Source organism: Copidosoma floridanum, unplaced genomic scaffold (assembly GCF_036245765.1).
Source record: "Copidosoma floridanum isolate Cflo_tuat_1 unplaced genomic scaffold, Cflo_Japanese_pri ptg000009l, whole genome shotgun sequence".
In the NCBI taxonomy this organism is placed as follows: Eukaryota; Metazoa; Arthropoda; class Insecta; order Hymenoptera; family Encyrtidae; genus Copidosoma; species Copidosoma floridanum.
Window position 1 is genome coordinate 5,071,605 of NW_028321886.1, and position 22,587 is coordinate 5,094,191.

At 38.0% G+C, this 22,587-nt stretch overlaps 3 protein-coding genes across 8 annotated transcripts in view; all 3 read left to right on the plus strand.

The window, feature by feature from the left end:
* Window positions 1–9,962, plus strand: part of Arl4 (ADP ribosylation factor-like 4) — a 43,903-nt gene extending 33,941 nt beyond the window's left edge. The window contains exons 2-4 of the mRNA XM_014362031.3: window positions 2,905–3,225; window positions 5,933–6,148; window positions 7,438–9,962. Coding sequence (XP_014217517.1) covers window positions 3,012–3,225; window positions 5,933–6,148; window positions 7,438–7,631 — 624 coding nt within the window. The 5' untranslated portion in view covers window positions 2,905–3,011 and the 3' untranslated portion in view covers window positions 7,632–9,962. The remainder of the gene's footprint in view (window positions 1–2,904; window positions 3,226–5,932; window positions 6,149–7,437) is intronic.
* A 1,973-nt stretch (window positions 9,963–11,935) lies between these two features.
* LOC106646029 (protein snakeskin-like) lies at window positions 11,936–13,544 on the plus strand. Its single transcript, XM_014362026.2, has 4 exons — window positions 11,936–12,120; window positions 12,789–12,995; window positions 13,080–13,199; window positions 13,290–13,544. Exons 1-4 carry the CDS (start codon window positions 12,070–12,072, stop codon window positions 13,398–13,400), a joined length of 489 nt encoding a protein of 162 aa, XP_014217512.2. The 5' UTR covers window positions 11,936–12,069; the 3' UTR covers window positions 13,401–13,544.
* A 3,702-nt stretch (window positions 13,545–17,246) lies between these two features.
* Window positions 17,247–21,744, plus strand: Usp1 (ubiquitin specific protease 1). 6 transcript variants are annotated; one of them, XM_089589620.1, is made up of 10 exons: window positions 17,247–17,376; window positions 17,438–17,673; window positions 17,739–17,951; window positions 18,274–18,459; window positions 18,547–18,794; window positions 18,876–19,111; window positions 19,222–19,775; window positions 19,853–20,045; window positions 20,126–20,417; window positions 20,512–21,744. In XM_089589620.1, exons 4-10 carry the CDS (start codon window positions 18,285–18,287, stop codon window positions 20,950–20,952), a joined length of 2,139 nt encoding a protein of 712 aa, XP_089445746.1. In that variant the 5' UTR covers window positions 17,247–17,376; window positions 17,438–17,673; window positions 17,739–17,951; window positions 18,274–18,284; the 3' UTR covers window positions 20,953–21,744. The 6 variants fall into 6 exon arrangements, with proteins under 6 accessions (XP_089445746.1, XP_089445747.1, XP_089445749.1 ...); XM_089589621.1 differs by having other exon boundaries at window positions 17,754–17,951; XM_089589623.1 differs by having other exon boundaries at window positions 17,443–17,673.
* The last annotated feature ends 843 nt before the right edge of the window (window positions 21,745–22,587 follow it).

Sequence of the window (22,587 nt, forward strand, 5' to 3'; positions counted from 1 at the left end):
TTTTGATCTTTGCAATACTTAAGTATATACATTGATGTAGGCATGCAGTGAACGTAGCGATGCAAAATGATCTCTTGTCGATAACGACGCTGGAAAAAAAGAAAGAAAAAATAAAAGTGAACAAAAAGATTACGATGTCGATTCTTGTGTACCGTATAAAGTATAGGACATTACCCAAGGTAGACATTGCTTTTTTTTTTTTTTTTTTTTTCATACCATCTTCATCATTACCGCGATGAGCAGTGTTTAAAACGATTTAAATCGAATAAAATAACGTAAAAATAAAATAATAATAAAAATAAAAAAAATTATCGGCACACCAATCGAGCATCGGAAAAAAGAAAAAAAAGGAACAAAATAGTCGCGCTCGATTTGTCGCTCTCACGAAACATCTACCTTCCACATGCAGGTACAGGTACACTTACACGTATATATATATATAAGCAATCGGAGATGTATAGAAAATGGCAACGGTAAAAAGTAGCAGCATCGCGTCGTCCGGAAGAGGATCGTCCGCTACATATATATATTGAGGTGAATATAGCTGACGCGACGACCATACGTGGGTATATGTGTATACGGATAGCTCTCGAGTGTCGCTTCCCACGTCCGGCTTCTCTCTTCTCGTTTCTCGTTCCCCGGGACGGTGCACTGCAATGCATATATATATACCAGGTATACACACGTGTGTGACGGGTCCGTATATAGCGCTTCGCCCACCTATATCGCCCGTACAGCGTCGATGGGTCGGGTGAGTTCAACGGTATATATATTGTGTACAGCGCAGAGGAAGCTGGGAGACCGCGACCGGTGATTCTGTGCGGAAACGAGTGCACACACTCGCGCACTCCTCCTTCCATATCTTCTTTTTTATCCCCTCGGCGCGCTGTAAAAGGGAACTTTCGAGCTATTGATCGGGATTATTGTTCAACTTGTTTCCCTTTTTTTCTTTTTTCCTGTGTCACGCATAGCCAACAATTTTCATTGCGGTAAAGCCCGCGATGCAACGAAAAACGATTAGATTAACGTTGGGCGTTACTTTTTTTTTTTTTTTTTTTTTTTTTACTCCATATTACACACAAAAGATTCCGCGGAATCAACGCAAGTGCATGAGGTACGTCGAAGCTTATCCTGTTTCCTGAAACCTCTCAATCCTCTTAATCCTTACACTGTTTGTATATCCATTCGATTCAATAGAGATTCCGTGGGGGAAAAAAAGGGGCCTTCCAATTTATTGGCTGAAAACAAATAGATTGTAATAGGGTGTATACCTAAACGCAAAAATTTCCACATTTTTGATCAACGCTGAACCAATTGTGTGCCTCGGTTTTTTTTTTGCCCTCCCATTTCTCTATCCCACACTGTGCAAAACGCGCAGAAAACGCCTACTGTATTGCAGTAGCAAAAAACATAGATAATGTGGTACGTATTGTGTACCAGAGCACACAAATATACACGTATATTGTGTATAAAGGACACACGTTGATTGGTATCACGTTGAATTTTTAAACAAGCCGTACTCACCATAAGCAGCAACAGCCGCGATTGTGCGCGATCTCTCTTTTTCTTCCCTTTGGGGCGTAAATAGGGTATATACGTACGTACATACACACGTGGAGGTATTCTGTGGAATCACAGCCATGACGTTGACACGAATATATCCTTTGTATATACGCACTTGTATACGTCGTTATGGGTGTGTTCCCGACCTCCCATACGCCCGCAATTACCTTTGTTGTACACGAACCGATTGTTCCCATATTGTTCTCCGAAAAAAAAGAAAAAAAAAAAAAAGAAACCACCAAAGCTCAAACGAGCGAAATCACTGCACGTGTCCATCTTACACGTCTTATTTTCATTTTACCTTTTCGAAATTATAAACTTTACTTCCGAGAGAGATGAAAAAAAAAGAAAAAAGAAAAAATTACTCCTCTAGAGGAAGACTCTCATCACCAGATGCAATTAGTTACGCAGAGTCTCGCACTCCATACATTCCGTGTTATATATATATATACGTACTTATAACATCGCAGGTTCGCGTGTGCTCGTCTATGTATACGTTTGGTCGCCCAAGCAGAAATTCGACTGGGTTTTTTTTCCCCCCCTTTACCCGCGAGGCTGTGCACGCGCGTAACGAGGAGCTCATTTTTTCATTAGCAGCTCGCTGATTGAGCTCGCGTTTGGAGCGCACAGTAATAATATGAGGCCGAGCAGAGTTTCATAGGCGGTCCCTCGATTTTGTTGTGACAATGAAATTGGCAAAAATATGTCTCATAAAACCGGTGCTATATTGGCTTGAATACATGAATGTCGCTTTGGGCGGTAAAAAAAATCAAGGCTTCACCTTACCATAAATTTACGCCCCCCCCCCCTTTTCCCCCAACAGCGCATAAATCGTGGAAATTAACCGTTAAAAAAGAGAAAACAAAACGTTTTCGAATATACACATATGTATGGGTATGCGAAATCGTTGACCCATTTGACATACTTATATATTTATATGGTGTCTCTGTTGGAAGCGGCGAAAAACCTACAGGTATGTAAATACAACTGTGGCCTGTATCTCAGAAATGTATACACCTGTACCGTTTCAAGAGTATAATATAAATATAAGCGTTGGACCGTCGCTCGATACTTTTGTGTTCGCAAAGTTTAATCGAGCGTCTCTCGGTTCATGATCCCTCCTCCCCCTCTATAATGTACGTAGAACCACTTGACTCTTGATTTTAGCACATCTAAATGAATAATAATAATAATAATAATAATAATAATAATAATATATTTACCGAATAAACAATTAATGTATTTTCATGCGATTTGACGATGAAAATGATTGTTAATTGTATACAAGAAACAAATGAAAAACAATAAGGGGTAAAAATATGGTTTTCCTTTAATTTACAGATGCAGCAGTGAAAGGAGTACATATATGCCCTTCGAAAAAAAGGATAGCTCGCAATAACACTCGGAGGGGAAAAAAAAAAAAAACACTCCGATTAGTGGATAGTAAAATGGGCGCAGGAATGGGTAGAAGCGGCACGGGCGGGGGTAGCCTGTTGGAGTCCCTGCCGACGGGCACGCCCCTTCACGTGGCGATGCTGGGCTTGGACAGCGCCGGGAAGACGACGGCCCTCTACAGGCTCAAGTTCGACCAGTACATCAACACCGTGCCGACCATCGGGTTCAACTGCGAGAGGATCCGGGGAAGCATCGGCAAGGCTAAAGGTCAGTTTATTCTACGGCCTCCAACCCTTTTCCCCTTTTTTTTTTTTTTTTTTTTTGCTCTAAGTACATGACTCTTTGAAATACATAATGGCTTTGGGGGGTGCATTGGCATTGGGGGTGTACATCACGTTTTTGAAACAAAGGAAAAAAATTACACGAGCAACTTTTCAAAGTTAAAAGATCATCGGTCCTCGATCTTTTATTTTACATACCTAGTTTTAAATTCTCTTTGGATTTAAGTATATCTAAATTGGCAAACTCTGTTGATTTTAAGATGTGATATGATAATTGACTGCAATTATTTATTTGAATATTGGCAATTTGATCGATATTGCGTTTCGAGCCTATAAGGACGGGCGGCTCTTGTTACTATTAATTAATTCGTCGAACGTGTGTACACACAGAGCTTTGATCCACGTATATATATAAAATACACCCTGTCCTTCAATGCACGAAATTCTCACCGAGCTGCTGAGGTCTGATTTTACAAAACAACACGAGGACATTGATTCACATAGTTGCAATGACGATTAATTTTCTACATGTACTTTGGCGCAAAATGATGTTGGTACATAAAAATAAAAAAAAATAGACCATATAGATAGTGTATGCTTCTATGAATGAATGTAGGCCGACGCGACGATAATACTTTGCATTCGAGTTGTTATACCTACACGTGAAGGAAGACTTGAGCATCAGATGTGTATATAAAGTTAAAACAAATGATTAGCAGCAGTGTAAGGTCACTCGAAGACGCGCAACCCACTACTTATTTATTTGATCCTCAATTGGGGGCTTACGTTGAATAAAATAGCCTTGTTAAGACAGAAGGGGGGAGGGAGAGAGAAAAAAATGAACCGAGCAGCTTTAGCTTGGCGAGGAGTGTTAACAGAGGAATAAAGATGCTGGCTCGCGATTGCTTTGATGCTGCAGCGCATCAGCTTCGAAAGGGACGACTGATGAGTCAGTGCGTTTTGTGTGTGTGTGTGTGTGTATACTATGCCACATATTTTATTGCATTGAGACGAGAGAGAGAAGGAGAGGTATCGGTTTCTCGGAATGGAAAAAACGTGTTTTTTCCTTCTTATTTTCTTTGTTCGATTGCTGCAATAATTTAATGCGATGATGCTCAAATACTCAACTCAAACGAGAAAAAAGCGATTCTTTGTGTCAGATGCATCAACTACTATTTTCGCAGTTTTTTTCTATTTTTTTTTTTTTTTCGTTTCTCCATGAATTAATCAAGGCACAGTATTACTGCTATTCGCATACGTTGACCCTGTTATCAAATTGCCAATCCGAGAAGCCCATCTCGAGATGATACAAACTTTCATACAGGTAGAAAAAGCTCATTTGAGGAAAAAAAGAAGGCCGAAGAGGGGAATCTTTTTTTCTTCACATTGCATTCGCAATCTGATGTTGACTTACGGTTCGATTGAATCGTAGTGGCTTGTAGGGGAAAAATTTTGAAAAACACAATACGAGTCGAATAATCATGGGACGAAGTAATGTTAAAGATTCATCGACGCGCTTGGCAGAAACCAGACCGAGGTTTCCCTGCTGCTGTGCTTTCGGTCGTAAATGATGATTTTCAGCGCGTTTCTCCGCGTGTTTAAAGGTATGAGGAGAAAGACGACTGGGGCAAAGAAAAAACAGAAAAAAAAAAAAAAAAAATACACACGCACCAGCTGTTTAAACGCACCGTCGCGCGTCGTCGTCATCGTACATTCCGTAAAAACGCGAACGTAGAAAATTACACGTCTCTCGACACGCGTATGCCGATGATGGGCTCCGTGGAAACTTCAAGATCTACCGTACAGGTATGCGCGTACAATGAAGCCATGCGGCCCCACCGCGAAGGTTGTTATTTTTGTTCTTCGGTGGAAAAAAAAAAAAAAAAAAAAAACACACACACAATGATAACACACTCGACCGAAATAAGTAGCGCACGACGCGCCCTAGCTTCCCGCGTGGGTGTGTGCCTCGTAAATAATTGTACTCGCGCGAAATTACCCTCGCGGATAGCATCGCTGACCCACCATACCGGAAAAGGGATCTGATAAAAGATGATGGAAAATAACTATTATACCATATGGGTACGCGAGAAAAAAGTGGATCGCGTGTGCCGTACCTACTGCTCGAAATTCCGTCCCAGATCAAGAGAGAAAGACGCGTTGAACACACTTTTGTACTTTTCTATGGCCGATACCTCAGCAATGCTTTGCTGCAACTGCCAAATTCTTGAGTGGTATATGTACCAATTCACTTGATTTTTTTTTTTTTACTGTACACATTGGCGTTACGACACACGTGGCCTCCATAAATCCAAACTTTTCTCCATCCTGCAGCGTCTCTGTGACAAATCATACTATGAACTCTGTACTTTTTTTTTTTTTTTTTTTGTGGCCAATTCTTTCATACACCAAGGTATTTTCGATATACCTCATTCTCTGCTCTGTTTCGGACGTGAGGTCACAAAAAGTTATTTTTATTTTATTTTATTATTATTTTTTTTTTAATCGAATAGAAGCACGCGAAATAAGAATCAACGGGGTAGGGTTTCCCATCGATTCGTTGCGAAAATCTTTCATTCTTAACAGTCGAATATCATCCATCCAAGATAACGTATACTGTATAATTTTATAGCACACAATAATTGATGCCTCTAAGCCCATCAAAGATTATATAATCTTTTCTCTGCTCGCAGGGGTGAATTTCCTTGTGTGGGACGTTGGGGGCCAGGAAAAACTGCGGCCGCTATGGAAGTCGTACACGAGGTGCACCGACGGCATCATATTCGTCGTCGACTCGTGCGACACCGAGAGACTCGAGGAAGCCAAAATGGAGCTCACGAGGACGGCGAGGAGCCCCGACAATGCGGGCGTTCCCATACTCATACTCGCAAACAAACAAGATCTGCCTGGTACGTATATATATATACAGCTGGTACACATATAACGCCTCGATTTTTATTACCATATGATACACCATACGCGTAAGAGCCACCCTCGTACCTAAATATAATTTTTCCATCGGGCGATGGTATCGATGGGAAAGTGATCGCTGCGCGTTATAGTCGGAGATCGAGGGTGTCGCGTATACGTGTACTTGTGCGTTTTGATTTATCATCGGTCCGATCCCCGATTGATCATCATAGCAATCATAATAACAATAAGTAATCCCTCCGACGATGCGCGAACGTCGTGTTAGTCTCGTGACGCGTGACCCCGATGTTTCTCTCGTATGATATTCGTTTATTAGGTCCGAATTGATCGATGCAGGGGGGCTCGCACAGATGTAGCCATAGTTATTATATACCTACGTATACTATTGACCTTCGGTGAGCTTCAAATTGTACTTTGACTTTGTGAAATTTTGCTTTGTTCTCTGAAATAAAATTTAAAAAAAAATATATATGATGTAGGCACTGTTTGTTGAATTCCGTTACATCACCCGTATATAGTTGGTCGTGTTTCGTAAGGTGAAATTTTTCTTTCTTACGAAAATTACGAACCGGCAAACGTATGTACAAAATTAATCCCGACACAGTGTAAATTATGGAAATCAAAAATATGGGTACGTGTGTGCTCGGGTACCTACTTACACTTTGAAACCTCGTACGAGAATCTCTGGCACTTGTATCTCGAGATAAAATCGTAGAGTAAACTCTATACCAAAAAAAGAAAAAAAAAAAAAAGAAAGATAATCATGCAGTCGAACTCGAGCTGAAGCGTATAACCTAATTAATAAACTTTCGGAAATTAAACGTTTCGGGTAAATGCTAATGGAACGAAACTCGCAACTATAGGTTGATTCCATGTGGGGGGGCTATACGCGAAGGATAAATTGGACAAGTGTAAATAAAAGGTACCTTTCACAAAATGATAAGTCATATATGCACGTGAAACGTAAGAATATATACCCAACTCCAAAGTACATTCTATTTACGTAACAAGCTACGTACTTGCGCAAGGGATTCTTTTTTCTTCTTTACGTACTTATTTACACTTGAACATAAACGTTGTACGTATACACTTTGAAAGCCACTTGGCTGTGGCTGTTTACCCGAGTTTGAAAAATTCACTACATGATGTATATTACGCTCTTGATTCTTATTAAAAAAAAAAAATGGTGCGCTCGCTCTCCTGAAATAAAAATGTCTCAAACGAAAGCAAAGTTATTTCCGTACAATGTAAAAACAATATATTTCAGGGGCCAAAGAGGTGGACGAGCTCGAGAAGCAGCTGGGGGTGCTGGAGTTGTCGATACCGGGAAGCGCGTGCATCCGGGTGCAGCCGGCCTGCGCGATAACGGGCGAGGGCCTGCACGAGGGCCTGGACAGCCTGTACCAACTGATCCTCAAGCGGCGCAAGCTCGCCAAGTTGAACCGCAAACGGGCCAGGTAGGCCAGGGCCTCCGAGGACTGCGCTTGCGTCTTTTGACATTTCCACTGTTACTGCTCGAGGCCAGCCACCCCGGCACATCGACGCGTCCTCTCCGACGATGTCGACGACGACGACGAGGAGGACGATTGAAGCACTGCTCGTTGCACATGTGTGTCGCGTTGAATGCGTTATTCATGCATTTTTATGGTGATACGATGATTCGATGCTGCGAGATAATCAGCGAGTCACACGAGTGTGCTGATGGTGGCCATCGGGGTTCTTCCCCTCCATCCTGTACCTTCCATTCGTTCGTTTGTTTGTTTATTTTTTTTTTTCTTTCCCTCGAGTTACCCGACCATTGAATTTATGTACCATCCCCATCCCATTTGCCCCTTTTGGCTGTTGTAAATATACATGATGTAGAGTTGTTTGTAAGGCGAGCGAGGTTACCGCTGCTTCGATTGCAGATCTGTGTCCGGGCACGCGATTTTTCCGCGTCAAGTGTGTCGTTGAAATATACATATTTTTTTTTTTTTTTTTCAAACCTGATGATAGTGTGTCGTTGTTGAAATGCCGTACCTTTGGTGTCGAGCCATTCTAAAATGGTTAATAAGCCAGTTGTGTTTGGCTGTGGCGAAACAAGAAAGAAAAAAATTGAGAAAACGAAAGGTGCTCCGCGAGTTGGCTCGTATGGGTTAAAGACTCGGCAAAACTCGTTTGATTTTTCTTCCGCGTTTGGATTTTGGTGCGAGTCACGTGTCCGTGATTGTACGAACGTGTGAAATAAATGATTGTGTTTTTTTTTTTTTCGCGCGATTGTTTGGTAATGTCATGTCGCACTTGGCGTTGCGGATTCGCTGTACGTCACGCATTATAATAAAAATAATAATAATAGTTTTATTATGTAGGTAGATAAGAATTTTGTCATTTGGTGAGAGCGTCGAATGTAGCGTGTTGCAAGTAAATGAACCTGAATATGTGAGTCACGAGAACGAGGATAGTTACGACAAACAAAAAATAGTGAAAAAAAAAAAAGAAAAATGTATGAATGATTTTTACTTTCTAGTCTGCAAAGCGCTACACCGAAGGGAGAGAGGGGGACGCACATATTTCACCGTAAAAGCATAGTGCACAGATAGTTTTTTTAAATTTTATTCTCTTGTCTCTTGTTACCCTACTACTAAGCTATACATTCGCGGCATCTCGTTGATTGCGTTATTGTCTGTATATTTGCAAACTCGTCTTAAAAATGAAAAAAAAAGCGCTTCCAAAATCCTTTCTACAGCGCAACTACAGTGTAACAAGTATGCGCCCTTCGAATTGTCTTACAAACAATTTTTTAAGAGTCAAAAAAATTTCACATACGCAATGTACACAGCGACAATAATATCCAGTCAACAAGGCTTTGTACCTTTGATTTTTTTTGTAAGAAACCATTTTTTCTAAACGAGATTACTTTGATACATTAGCTTTTGTAGTAATTGTTGATGAAAATTATTTTTTTCTCTCTTTTTTATTTCTTTCTACTTTTTGGGAACACAACTGTGAAATACAGCAGAAATCACAAACTTGACGACTGAAGCTTGATGATTTGTAAAGTAGGGCAAGTGCACCAACGCTAGTCTGTCGTGGAATTATTTACTGTGTAGAGTTTAGTTTGCACCTCATCGAAACTAAAACTAATTTGACAACGTTGTCACGCATGAAATGAGACTGCGAGTTACACCAGAATTGTTTCGATATATATTTTTTTTTTTTTTCATGAATACATATTGCCACAAAGAGATTAAAATACTGTGACTACGTATGGTTTGAGAACATATCGATTCGCCGGTTGTTGTCGAGAGTGTGCAGTGCATCTCTGAGGCTCGTGCAAGTCGTAAGTAGTAAAGAAAGCTCAATTAAATGTTGGTGCGTCGAAAGATTAGCTGTTGAATACCACCCAAGTACACGTGTTTTGGTAAAAAACGCATGAAAGATCATTGCGGTGACCACAAAAAGAAGGAGTAGAGAAGTTAAAAAAAAAAAAAAAAAAAAAAAAACGAAAAACCTGTAGGAGTTTTATATATGTGCCTAAGTATCGTAATAGCTCTTCCGCTATGTAGATTTTCAATGGAAACGAAAAGTGAGAAAGATAAATATGACAAGGACAGAAGTGGCTCCACATTTCTCCTTCAAACTTATTCGCGTTTAAAATAAATGTAGCGTTGAATCGTATCATATTTAGATGTAACGAGTACATTGTAATACAAGTCGTTGTTGTTTGTTTTTTGTATTCTCGAAAAAAAAAAAAAAAAAAAAAAAAAACTCGAGAGTCCTTCGAAATTCTATCGCGCACATCCTGTTCGCACTCCATTCTTTATACATAAAAACAAATATATATAGATAGATATATATATACGTACATATACATAGAATATATATATATATATATATACACACATTCATCGTGTACTTGCCCTTGTTGTGTTACAAAAAGACGCCCTTGTTGCTGTATTTCGACATTTTATTGTAAAGAGATGATGAAAGAAAAAAAAAAAAAAAAAAAAAAACTATAATTGTACATATATACACATAGAGCGTAGGTTATAAGCAAAAGCGCGGATTTTATCAATAAAACCGTGTACATGCATGAGCGAGAATTCGCTTTGACGATCCCGTAGAGGGACATTTTATATAAAGTGTTTTTTTAAAGATATAAGTCAGCCTAAAATATATCCGACAAAAACGAAACACACAAATAAATACTATACTTACCCTAAGAGCTCAAAATATCGCCGAGGACAATCTTGCCTTGGTGTTTTATCATTGTTACAACAATAAGAAGAGTAGACGTTGCTGAATTTTTTCAGAATAAACGGACGAAAATTTTACTGATAAAAAAGAAAAAAAACCCGTCAACGAGTACATTAAAAAAAAAAATAAAAGACATGTGCATCTTTGTAGATAAATTATTGTCTAGAGCCAAACAAAGAGCGTTTTTATCCGAGGATATTTTTACGGCAAGCATTGCTGGCTTGGATTTTAATTGACTGCATTTTTTTTGGCTTCGATAGAGCGCGGAGGATTACAGTGCTACATTAATACTTGTTGGTCCAATACTGAAATATAGTTTGGCGAACGAAAAAACAAGAGAAACAGTAAGTCAATGTACGAAGGGGTGTTAAAAAGCTATACGATGTGACCTAAGTGTTAGAAAAAAAGAGATACTCGAAGGTAAACAAAAAAAAAAATTTGTTGGATAACTGAGTACACTTCTCTATTTTCGTATGTGGTGACTCGACATAACTTTGGATTTTCGCTTCGAACCGAGTAGGATAATAGCACTGAAAAGGACGTGGCTAAAGAAACACAAAAAAATTGAACGTACAGTGTAAAAGGATCGTCCTTACGATGTAGGTACATTTTTTTGGTCACAAGATCAATAATCACCCTACGCAATGCGGCCAAATCGCTTTTTTAATGTAAAATATTAACTGATACAAAAGATACGAGGCGTAAATAGAAGGGCACTTGCGAAAATATTGTCAAAGATGGCTCAACTCATAGCGATACATGCATGAGGACGAATGAATGACTATAGGGAAAAAAGAAAGAAGGAGAACAAAAAAAAAAAAAAAAAAACAGTGTCACGACTGCTCGGAGTACGCACGCGTTATTATATAATTGTAATGTCGCTATCTATACATAACATTATATCATTAAATCATTGTTACTTTCTACATTGACGATTCAATTTATTTGATTTTACCCTATACCTATCCCAAAAGATGAATTAATTCAATATACTACGTGGTTTTCACTGAAATTTTTGTTATTTATCAAGATTTTATGCCATGCAGTGAAATCGTACTGGGCCGATGTCGATTTTGAATCATCATTTTTCGAGATGTCTCGTATATATTGATCAACATTTCACTATAATCACCCCGGAAGCGTGAACAATTTGCAATACAATTACATTCACTCCATGTAATTCCACTCAATTTTGAGACTCCGGTTTGTTTAAAAAAAAAAAAAAAGGTAAAATGAAACATTTAAAAATGTAGTGTATAGATCACCGTTCGAAACACAATGATATAATATGACTTTTGGTTTGGTTGACTCAAGTCACCGGTGCGTATACACAAACAACGTAAATGTAGGTGGAAAGGCTTTATGAGCCAAAGAGGGAGCGATAAGGTGTATACATATGCGCGTATACACAAATGGAATAGGCTGCACCAAACAGGTGGGTGCGACACCGTTCGAGATTAGATAAGGAGGGCTTGGTACTTTACTCTCTGATTCCTCTGCGCGAGTACTTACGTGCACGCAGTTTTTTCTTTGACGCGGAACCGCGAGACACGCGTTGCTTGGTGTACGAGTGATGTGCGGGCCCGTGTCGCGCCGTGCGTTCTATTTTATTTTCGATAGTGGAAATTGTCGATTTTTTTTTTCTTTTTTCTAGCGGCCAACAATGATGGACATTCAGACGATCGGGGGTATTGCGATCAAGGGGGTCAAGTTGGTGAGTCACAATTCGCGACAAGCTCGCGTTGAACAAATACTTCCGGAGATCATTGCGTAAAACCCTGTATTTTTGACAGTACATTTCTCTTTTTTTTTTTTTTTTTTTTTTTTTTTTTTTTTTTTTTTTTTTCAGGTCTTCGAAAAGGGGTGAAATAAATTGTACGTTCTTGCTTTGTTATAAAAGATGATGAATGACATAAAAAATCGTAAAAATGTATCGGAAGATACATTTCACATGTCAAAGTTTTCATGTAATATCGGGAATGGTATGGCGATAAATAATTACAATTTAGAGTACGAACGGTCGTGATTCACGCCGTATACAGGTGATGTATCAGTTGGACGATAAGCATGGCGTTGTTTGTCGAACGACACACGCGTATATGTATATTTACGTACATACGCGAGCAGGAATGCGTGGGTGTAGGTTTTTACGTTGGAATAATACTTATGGTGCAACATTTTTATAATGGCACAATGGCCACGATGGAGAAGCTTTTTTCATATACTTCGCGTTGTTTGACAAATGACTCGCCGATTTTTTTTTTTTTTTTTTACTCACTCGAGTTTTCGCCACGCGATGAGTAATACGAGATGAAACGAATGCGCGTCGAAAGTACTCCATGTGCAAAACTGTATCTCTGCTTGTGGACATTCGTTTTTCAGTTGCTAAACATAGCGATCCTTGTCCTCTACCGCGTCGGCTGCAACGGAGGGTTTTTGGGCGTCGGTGGGACATGGAACTTGAACGAGGACAAAACTCCGGACGTCGAGATCGTGGCGTCCGGCATCATCGTTGGCTTCTTCATCTACACGAGCGTCGTCCTCATCAGCTATTTCTTCGAGGCTTTGGATGGCAGCAAAACTGTCATGGTAGGGATACTCTTTTGTCACCGATTATTGAATAAAAGAAGAAGAAGAAGAAAATAACATTTTTTTTTTACCTCCGATCCACAGGAGATAATAATGAACTTTATCGGCATGTTCATGTTTATAATGGTCGGTGGCACTGCTCTGCATTATTGGATCGGTTACACGGGGGATAACAGATACGTTGACGTGTCGAGCGAGAAAACGGTGAGATGAAGCAAACTTGTCACTTGCTTCGATTCATCGAGGTACATCGGTAAAATTAAAAAAAAAAAATAATAATAATACCTTTCACAGGTCGGTATCGTGCTTGGAGTATTGTGCATAGTCGAAGGATTGATTTATCTTGCCGACCTCGTCATGACAACCATGCAGTATTTGAAGCAAGAATTTTATTACGATGACTGATGCTGCGCGGACTATAAGTGTTTCGGAAAAACTTAGCTGATGTATTTTGTGAGATCATACGTACACGACAAAAAAATCAGTGTTACGTTAATTTCATTCAGTGAGTTTGTTTTGAGGGTGGTTTGAGGCAAATAGGTACAAGAGAATTCCTTTTTTTTTTTTCAATTCATTGCAACAAACGGTATAGTTTGTGTAGCTAATATCGTTTGCCATATTTTCTAGTTAAAAAATAAGTGATATGTAGAAAAATCAAAAGAACTAATTGTATATATATAGCCTTTAGGTTCATTTGATACATTTATTTATGAAAAATATGAAAAATTTTCATGCAACTGAATTTTTTTGAGTGAAAATTGTCCAAACGCGGAATTTGTTTCACGAGGTATGGTCCGGGTTATAGAAAAATGTGTATTCTACTATAGCCATTACTTTGGAAAAACATGAAAAAACTCATAGGTTCATTTTTATTAAAAATTTAATTACCATAAAAGTCCAAGTAAAACTTTACCTTATAAGGTGTTTTTTGTACTGTAAAACTTTGAATAAAATATCTGAAAAATTTATATTCCGTCCATTTTAACTACAACTAATGATTTTAGTTTGGAAATATGTAATAATACTAATTAATCAACAATGAAATAGTGAATTACGCCCCTCCGGGATTAACAAAGTACAATTTTACATGCAGAATGAAAGCACGACGATGTTTCTTTCAGTTATTCGAATAAGTGTAGTTAACACTGAGCATCCCGTGGGTACAATTTTTGTACTTTTGGAGGTCGATTTTTGGGTAAAAGGTAAATTGTAAACTTGCCGCAAACAGCACAAACCATGTCAAAATTTTATTATCTATCTGTACAATTAGTTGCGGCTGGTTTATAATTATGAAAAAGACTTTGCTGTAAATAGCAATAGTTATTTGGATCAGCGCCATCTAGCGGTCTTTATTTTTTGGTCATTTGGTCAAAAGTGGCCCCTAAAATTCTCAATCAGAGCATTCAGGATTAGAGCCATTCAGTCAATTATAAACCAGCCGCAACTCATGATAAAGCTATAGAATGAAAAAATAACGATACATGTGTTTTAGGCGGCAAGTTAACAATCTATTTTCTACCAAAAAATCGACCTCCTGTGTGTTTGTACTTTTGAAGATAAATTTTCAAGCATAAGATAAATTGTTGACTTGCCGCCAAAAACACACGTATCGTTATTTTTTCATTCTATAGCTTCATCATGAGTTGCGGCTGGTTTATTATTGACTAAATGGCTCTAATTCTGAATGCTCTGATTGAGAATTTTAGGAGCCACTTTTGGCCAAAAAATAAAGACCGCTAGATGGCGCTGATCCAAAATATACAATGTTACTTACAGTAAAGTCACTTTATTAGTTATAAACCAGCCGCAACGAATCTTACAGATAGATAATAAAAAGTTAACATTTTTTGTGCTACTTGCGGCAAGTTTACAACATGTCTTTTACCTGTAAATGGACCCTGAAAAGTATGAATATTCCACTTATCTTATATGGCTTATAAAATCTACCATATTTACAAAATTAAAATACTTTAGACCTTTTATCATTAACTCGTGGAAGCACAGCCCTTTAACTTTCTAGTTTAAATAAACAGCTAAGTTATATAATATGTACATACCAAGATTTGTGTTACAGAAATCTTGAACAATGATTAAATAGATACATAAAGTAATAAGTCCAAAAGAGACAACTAAAGAAAAAAAGTTCAAAAAAGAAGTTCAGTTACACAGGAAGAGTCTCCTAAAAATGGAGCATTGGATCTCACTTAATTTAAATTACTTTACAATTTATCTTTTACCTTAAAATCGACCTCATAAACTATCAATATTCTACTTATCTTATATGGCTCATAAAATCGACAATATTTATAAAATTACAATACTCTTGACCTTTTACCATTAACTAATGAAAGAACAGCCCTTCAACTTTAGATTTCCAATAAACAGTTAACTTATGTAATATGTACATAACAAAATTTGTGTTACAGAAATCGTAAATCACGATCAAATATACACGTAAATTAAATAAATCAGTCGAAAAGAGACAACCGAAGAAAAAAGGCCTGAAAAAGAAGCACAGTCACACAAAGAGTCTCCTAAGAATGGAGCATTGGATCTCACTAATTGAAAAATACATTTATTCCAGAGATGTAAATTTTAAGTGTTATAAGTAAACAAAGAACCCAACCTTCTCTGATCAAGTGAGATCCAGACTGATTAATTTGTGCTTACATGAGTTAATGGTAAAAGGTCAAGAGTATTGTAATTTTGTAAATATTGTCGATTTTATGAGCCATATAAGATATGTCAAATATTGATGTAGAAACTTGCCGCAAGTAGCACAAAAAATGTTAACTTTTTATTATCTATCTGTAAGATTCGTTGCGGCTGGTTTATAACTAATAAAGTGACTTTACTGTAAGTAACATTGTATATTTTGGATCAGCGCCATCTAGCGGTCTTTATTTTTTGGCCAAAAGTGGCTCCTAAAATTCTCAATCAGAGCATTCAGAATTAGAGCCATTTAGTCAATAATAAACCAGCCGCAACTCATGATGAAGCTATAGAATGAAAAAATAACGATACGTGTGTTTTTGGCGGCAAGTCAACAATTTATCTTATGCTTGAAAATTTATCTTCAAAAGTACAAACACACAGGAGGTCGATTTTTTGGTAGAAAATAGATTGTTAACTTGCCGCCTAAAACACATGTATCGTTATTTTTTCATTCTATAGCTTTATCATGAGTTGCGGCTGGTTTATAATTGACTGAATGGCTCTAATCCTGAATGCTCTGATTGAGAATTTTAGGGGCCACTTTTGGCCAAAAAATAAAGACCGCTAGATGGCGCTGATCCAAATAACTATTGCTATTTACAGCAAAGTCTTTTTGATAATTATAAACCAGCCGCAACTAATTGTACAAATAGATAATAAAATTTTAACGTGGTTTGTGCTGTTTGCGGCAAGTTTACAATCTATTTTTCACTCAAAAGTCGACCTCTAAAAATAGAGATATTCATATGGTTTAATAAAATCGACCATATGGCATTACTTAGTAGTAATTTCTTTAATTACTACACATAACTTCACGTACATCTTACACCGTGCTCTCTTTACCAGGAGCCGTACCATATAACTATTTTTCTGTACATCGGCCTATGTTATAACATAGGCCCGCAAAGCTAAAAAAAGTTATACTTATGGTACGGCTCCACGGCTCCAGAATGATAAAATCAGAGGCTGCAAAGTTACGTAGGTTGTGGTGGTAACGCCGCTTGGGGTGTTTTCCGCAATCGTCGTCACGAGTCACGAGAGCTAGTAATTTAAATTTGCGCTCTATATATATATACGTTACCGTCAGCAGACGACGTGAAAGTCGAGAAAAAAGTGAATTAATAATAAGATTTCATCGCTATTGACTGTCGTCTGCTATTTCAACTGGCCAGATTACGGAACAGAGCGCCAGTTTAATTCGAGGTAGTTGACTTACTGACCTGACGGTAACGTAGAGCGCAACCTTGAATTACTTGCTGGTGACGATTGCGGAAAACACCCCATATGGCACTACTTCGTATAGTGATTAATCACTAATTAGTATAATTACGACACATAACTTTACGTATATCTTACACGGTTAACACGGTGCTCTCTTTACCAGAATGATAAAATTGTGACTTAGGGCTCGAAATTAGCCACGCGAGATGGCGCTGATTGGAAAATGAAAGATTTATACATTTTATTTGTACACACACAACTACGAATTACGCGGTATTGGTATAGTGTGGTGGTAAAAACAGTGAGTGTACTTCAAACTATAAGTACAGTGAAGTTAGCAAAGAAGAAGGAATTGCACATTTATGTGGTATAAATAATTAAATCACTGTAATAGGGATAATAAGTAAATTGGGTAATTAATTGGATGATGAAGTGAGGATAGTAGGTACGTTCAACGCGAGGTCCAGGGTCGAGAGTGCATTACATTGTTGAAATATTTTTCGCAGAACAGATGATGCCCGAAAAAGGATAAGCAAACTGTCGCCACCATCAGCCACCACTGACCACACTCTTGCTGGTTACAACACTGCAATAGGCACATCGGATGCTGCGGATAGGCAGCATCCCTTTTGGTTCAGCTCGCGAGTGATCTCCAAAGATTTTTCCCTCATGTGCAGTGCACCAGAGTGCCAAGTGCTTTCGCGCGCGTAGCGCGCGCGCGCATGCAAATTACAATACTTAAGTACGGCCTCCTCCTCTGGACCTATCACCTTTTTGACTGTTTGGTACATTATCTCTTTTCTGTAGCATTCACTTTCTTAGGTATACCTGGATATCTATCTTGCCCTGGAGAAGGTAATGAACGGGCAACGAAGCTGTCCCTTTCAAGCCGACGTTCCATGACTTCTGCGTGTATTATTCATACCCTACATATACATACAGTATACACCTAGAGCCAGAGCTGCCGGCGATGTGATACAAGAAGTAGTGCGCGAGAAATCATATGGCCTTGGTCGTGGGGTAATTACTTGTACTTTACTTACCTATTTTCATATTATGGAGAGTGCAAGCGTGTGTGTAAGATTATAATTTTTGTAAATATTTCTGATGATACCTGTGGGAGATGTCTGTCTGCATCCCGTGTGCGTTAAATCTGTGTGTCCAACTCGTGGACAAAATAAAAGCTTTTCCTACTGGTTTGACATAGTTGCTAAACTTGGTTTGCTCGCTTGTTATCTGCAATTTACCTATCTGTTATTTTTTTTTTTTTTTTTTTTTATACTTTGGAAGTTTGCTTAACGAATCAATGTTAATCAAATTGTTTTTATAACGACTTTTGTAGATTGACAGAAAATGACAGTATTAGAAGCAGAGGAAGATACTGATGAGCACCCTAACCCTCCGAGGAAGAAACTTTGTCTCTCTCTATCTTTGTCGGAGAGACATAATCAAGGAGTTAACAAAAGTAAACCTGATACCCAGTCTGCTGGACGGGCTAGTACTAGCCAATTGCGTCCTTTGCAATTAAGTAAGTTTTAAAATTTTTTTTTTGTAAAGAGTATTAGTATTATCAATCAAGCTTTAATTAATGAATTATATTCTATTGTTTAAACAGATAACAAGCCAATAAAAATGTTGAATGACTTTCAAAGGCTAGGTAGCACTCACAGAGATCCTGCATATGATTTTTCATCCAATGTTATAACTGGAGGCTTGAAGATAGCAACTTTGTGTAACTTGGGAAATACCTGTTTTTTGAACAGTGTACTTTATACGCTACGATGCACACCATCTTTCTTACACAATCTCCATCATCTCGCAACAGACTTATCAATCATAAGCGAAAGACAGCTTCAAACTAAAGTACGTGCTGATTTAAAATTTATGTTACTACATATTTGATTTTCTTGCTGTGTAATTATAGACTCAACTTTTGCATTACAGATTAAAATATCCTCACTGGGTCGAACTGGTATATCATCTACAACAAGTAGCAATCGTAGTTGGAGCAACAAAGATCTCCCATCACTGACAGCTGCTAGTACAGCAACAGAACTGAATAAGCCTCGAATTCAAGTTGCTACTGAAAAGTTGCACGAATTGTTTATATCTTTGAGAGAATTAGAAGCAAGAGAAAATTCGGAACCGTTTCAGCCTGATGCTTTTCTACAAGCCTTGAGGTACAGCATTTTTTTTCATCTTTTATTTTTAATCACACTATAGATTTATTCAATCACCATTAATTCTATTAGAAATTTGGTAACCAAACAGAGTTTTCATTCATTTGCAGGGATGTCAATCCCATCTTTGAGGGTAATCAACAGCAGGATGCACACGAACTACTCGTCTGCCTCCTCGACAACATTCGTGAAACGTTCCAGCTGCTCGTTCGTCACCGAGAAAATCAATTCAACTGGCGAATCGATGGAGGTAGTAGCAGCCAAAGCGACTTTTTGCGAGACGGTAGGGCAGTGCAGTCGGATAGTAGCAAACGTGGAACACGCAAATCGCAAAAATCGAAAAAAAAGCCAACATCGAGCTCGATGCGAGCTTCAAGCGCGAGCGCACTTGTTCAGACCAACCTTAATGGTGCGATTGCCTCCAAAACTTTAAGCTTGCAACAGCAACAGCTTGAAAACGGCAGCATTACACCACTTGCTATGAGTAATGGTGAGCTCGATTCGCTCGGACCACTCGAGAATAAAAAGTGTTTCATTTCCGAAGACTTTGAAGGCGTCAGTCTGTTGCGAACCACGTGCCTGGAGTGCGAACAGGTCACAGAAAGGAAGGAGACCTTTTGTGATATATGTGTTCCAATTGAAATGGATCGCTCTAATGAGAAAGGTAATCCTTGAAAAGCACAAAAAATGTTTCCCCATAATTTGTGTATTTATCATTGATAACATTTTTATTATTTTCAGATGAAGATGGAAAGACCATGGATTCTAGTGCTATTTACAAAAAAGCAGTAGTGATGAGTGAGTTGTTATGTGATAAAAATAAATACTGGTGTGCCACATGTCTCCGTTATAACGAAGCTAGACGAGCTATATGCTTTCCTTCATTGCCAAGATTACTTGTTTTACAGTTAAAAAGATTTTCTACTGCTGCTGGGTAGGCTAATTACTTGTCACGTTTTATTGCTTGAAAATGATCAATCATAAAAAAACTAATTAATTATTTTTACATCGCAGTTCCATGGAAAAAATTAATCATCACATGCCAACTCCTCTGAATCTTCAATGTTTCTGTGAAGAATGCAACATTATTACAGATCAGCTTCGCTACGGTTCTAGTTCGTCGTCCAGTGTTCCAGCTAAAGATCCGAGCCAACGGCACGTTTACAACCTTTATTCGGTGATAATGCATCAAGGGGCGACAATGACAGCCGGTCATTATGTTGCGTATACGCGCTTGCCCGGTGAATCGTCTCATGATGAATATCAGCAATGCGAACGTGATAATGCTCAACGCCAACAAAAACAGGTGAAAATTTATGCTCATTTTTTTGTTTTTTTTTTTTTTTTTTTCTAATAACCAAAATTACACGATTTTAATGTAACTTTGTTGTCTCCCGTAGCAAAATAATTCAACTAATGCTCACCAGAACGGTCAGCACAGCTCAGACAATAGCAAGATCACAGCTTTTTTCAGTTGCTTTGGCAACAAGCCCACTGAGAACAAGGGAGTACCTTTGCGAGGCAAACAACAACAGCAGCAAAAAGCTCAAGGCTGCAGGGGCAACGAATGTTGCGGTATCAGGCAGACGGCCCGCCAAAGTAGTGGTACGTGGCTCGAGTGTGACGATGAGGCGGTCCGTGTAATACCCACACGAGAACTTCAAGACAAGCTCGCACCTAATCCCAGAAATTCTGCCACACCTTACCTTCTCTTCTACGTGAGATCTACGGCGACGGCGACTTCTACGACTGCAACAGCTACTACGGTGACCACGACGTCCGCGACGGCGACATCGACCACGACTGCGACAACTACGACGATGAGGACGATGACTACTTGAAGCTTTTCGACAGCCGTCGATATCACGGTGATGAAAATGCGTGTATATAAGAGGATGGTTGTAGTTATTTCAGTGATGTAAATGAAAGGAGAATGATAATAACGTATTTTCATGCTTTTTTTCATTGACTAGTGCGTCTTAAGTTTTTATTTTATTCATGCGAACTTGATCTGTGCTTAAATCCGTATTTTTTTTTTTTTTTATTTATTTTTTTTTTTTTATCATTTTTTTTTACTTAACGAGCAAAACACGCATGAGTTGTCAATATTAAATTTTGAGAGATGTGTGATATTTTTATAAGCTGTATTTTTAGGTCGAGTAAATTTTTAAGAATCTCGTAACTTTAAGTTCTGAAGTTATTGTATATACCTCCTAAATCCTTAAACGGTGCACAGTTGACTACTTATACCCTTATGTAATGGAGTTGTTAGTAGGTACGCCATGTCATTTTCTTTCTCATGCTTCAGCAAATGTTAAATGGCCGTGGGTATTATATGCTTTAGCAGATGCGAGAAAGTGCATTGTCCATGTTTCCTCACTTCTGTCTTGTTATGCTCGTTCGATTCGTCCACTTGAGAGCAAAACGTAATGAACATTTAGCCATGCGCTATTGGCTGCCTGCCTTTGGACATTGTATCTCATAATATTCTGAACGCTTGCACCGTCAAAGGGTAAAAAAAATCATAAAATATGGTACTCTTTTTATGAGTATAAAAACATGATAGAAAATTGTATGAATGGATTCATTTTTCATTATCATTATTATAATTTTAATTATTATTATTATTATTATTATTATTATTATCATTATTATTACTTTTATCATCAATATTATTTCTCATATTATTACAATCGTGTAAGGCCTGTAAAAAAATAATTTCAGCAGTTGACAGGTAATTTTTTAACGTTGGAAAGTAGAAAAGTTATCAAATAAAAGAAGAAAAAAAAAAATTTTCATGGTGATTCGTGAAATGCGCAATATTTTTTGTGAATATTTTCCACAAGTGACAAAAAAAAACTCATTTTCAGTCAAAGTCAATTTTTTTTTAATCAAAAAAAAAAATACTCGGATCTTCCCCTGTGAAGTGTGTATAGCTGTGTCTTGTTCCCGATGACTTACAAAGCTCGGTATCGAAATTGTAAAGCCATATTATTAAAAAAAAAAATATATACATACTGTCAATAACAGTTGATGACGCATTTATTTATTGATCATAAGATTACTTTTATAGTCGACTTTGGTGAATATTTTGTATCGACATGAAAATAATAGATAATGGTTGAAATAAATTTAAAACAAATATTACACAAAACACTGGTTTGTTAATTTTTTTAACACACCACCACACGTATCAGTTGATTTCGCACATAGTGTTTTATCAAGTTATATTGTTTACCAATTACAAGCGCACAAGCTCAACTGTTGTAGCAAAAGGAGCAAAAAGCGCTTATCTCGCACAATTAAATAACGTTAACATTATTACACGTTCAACTTTTACTACGCGTGCGTAGAGACCACGCTTGCTTATTTATTTACCTTCCTGCCACCCTAAACTGTCAATGATGTACAGGGAGCCTGTTTCCATACTTCACAGAAATACCTTACTAGCACCGAGGTCCAGTCCGAAAAATTCC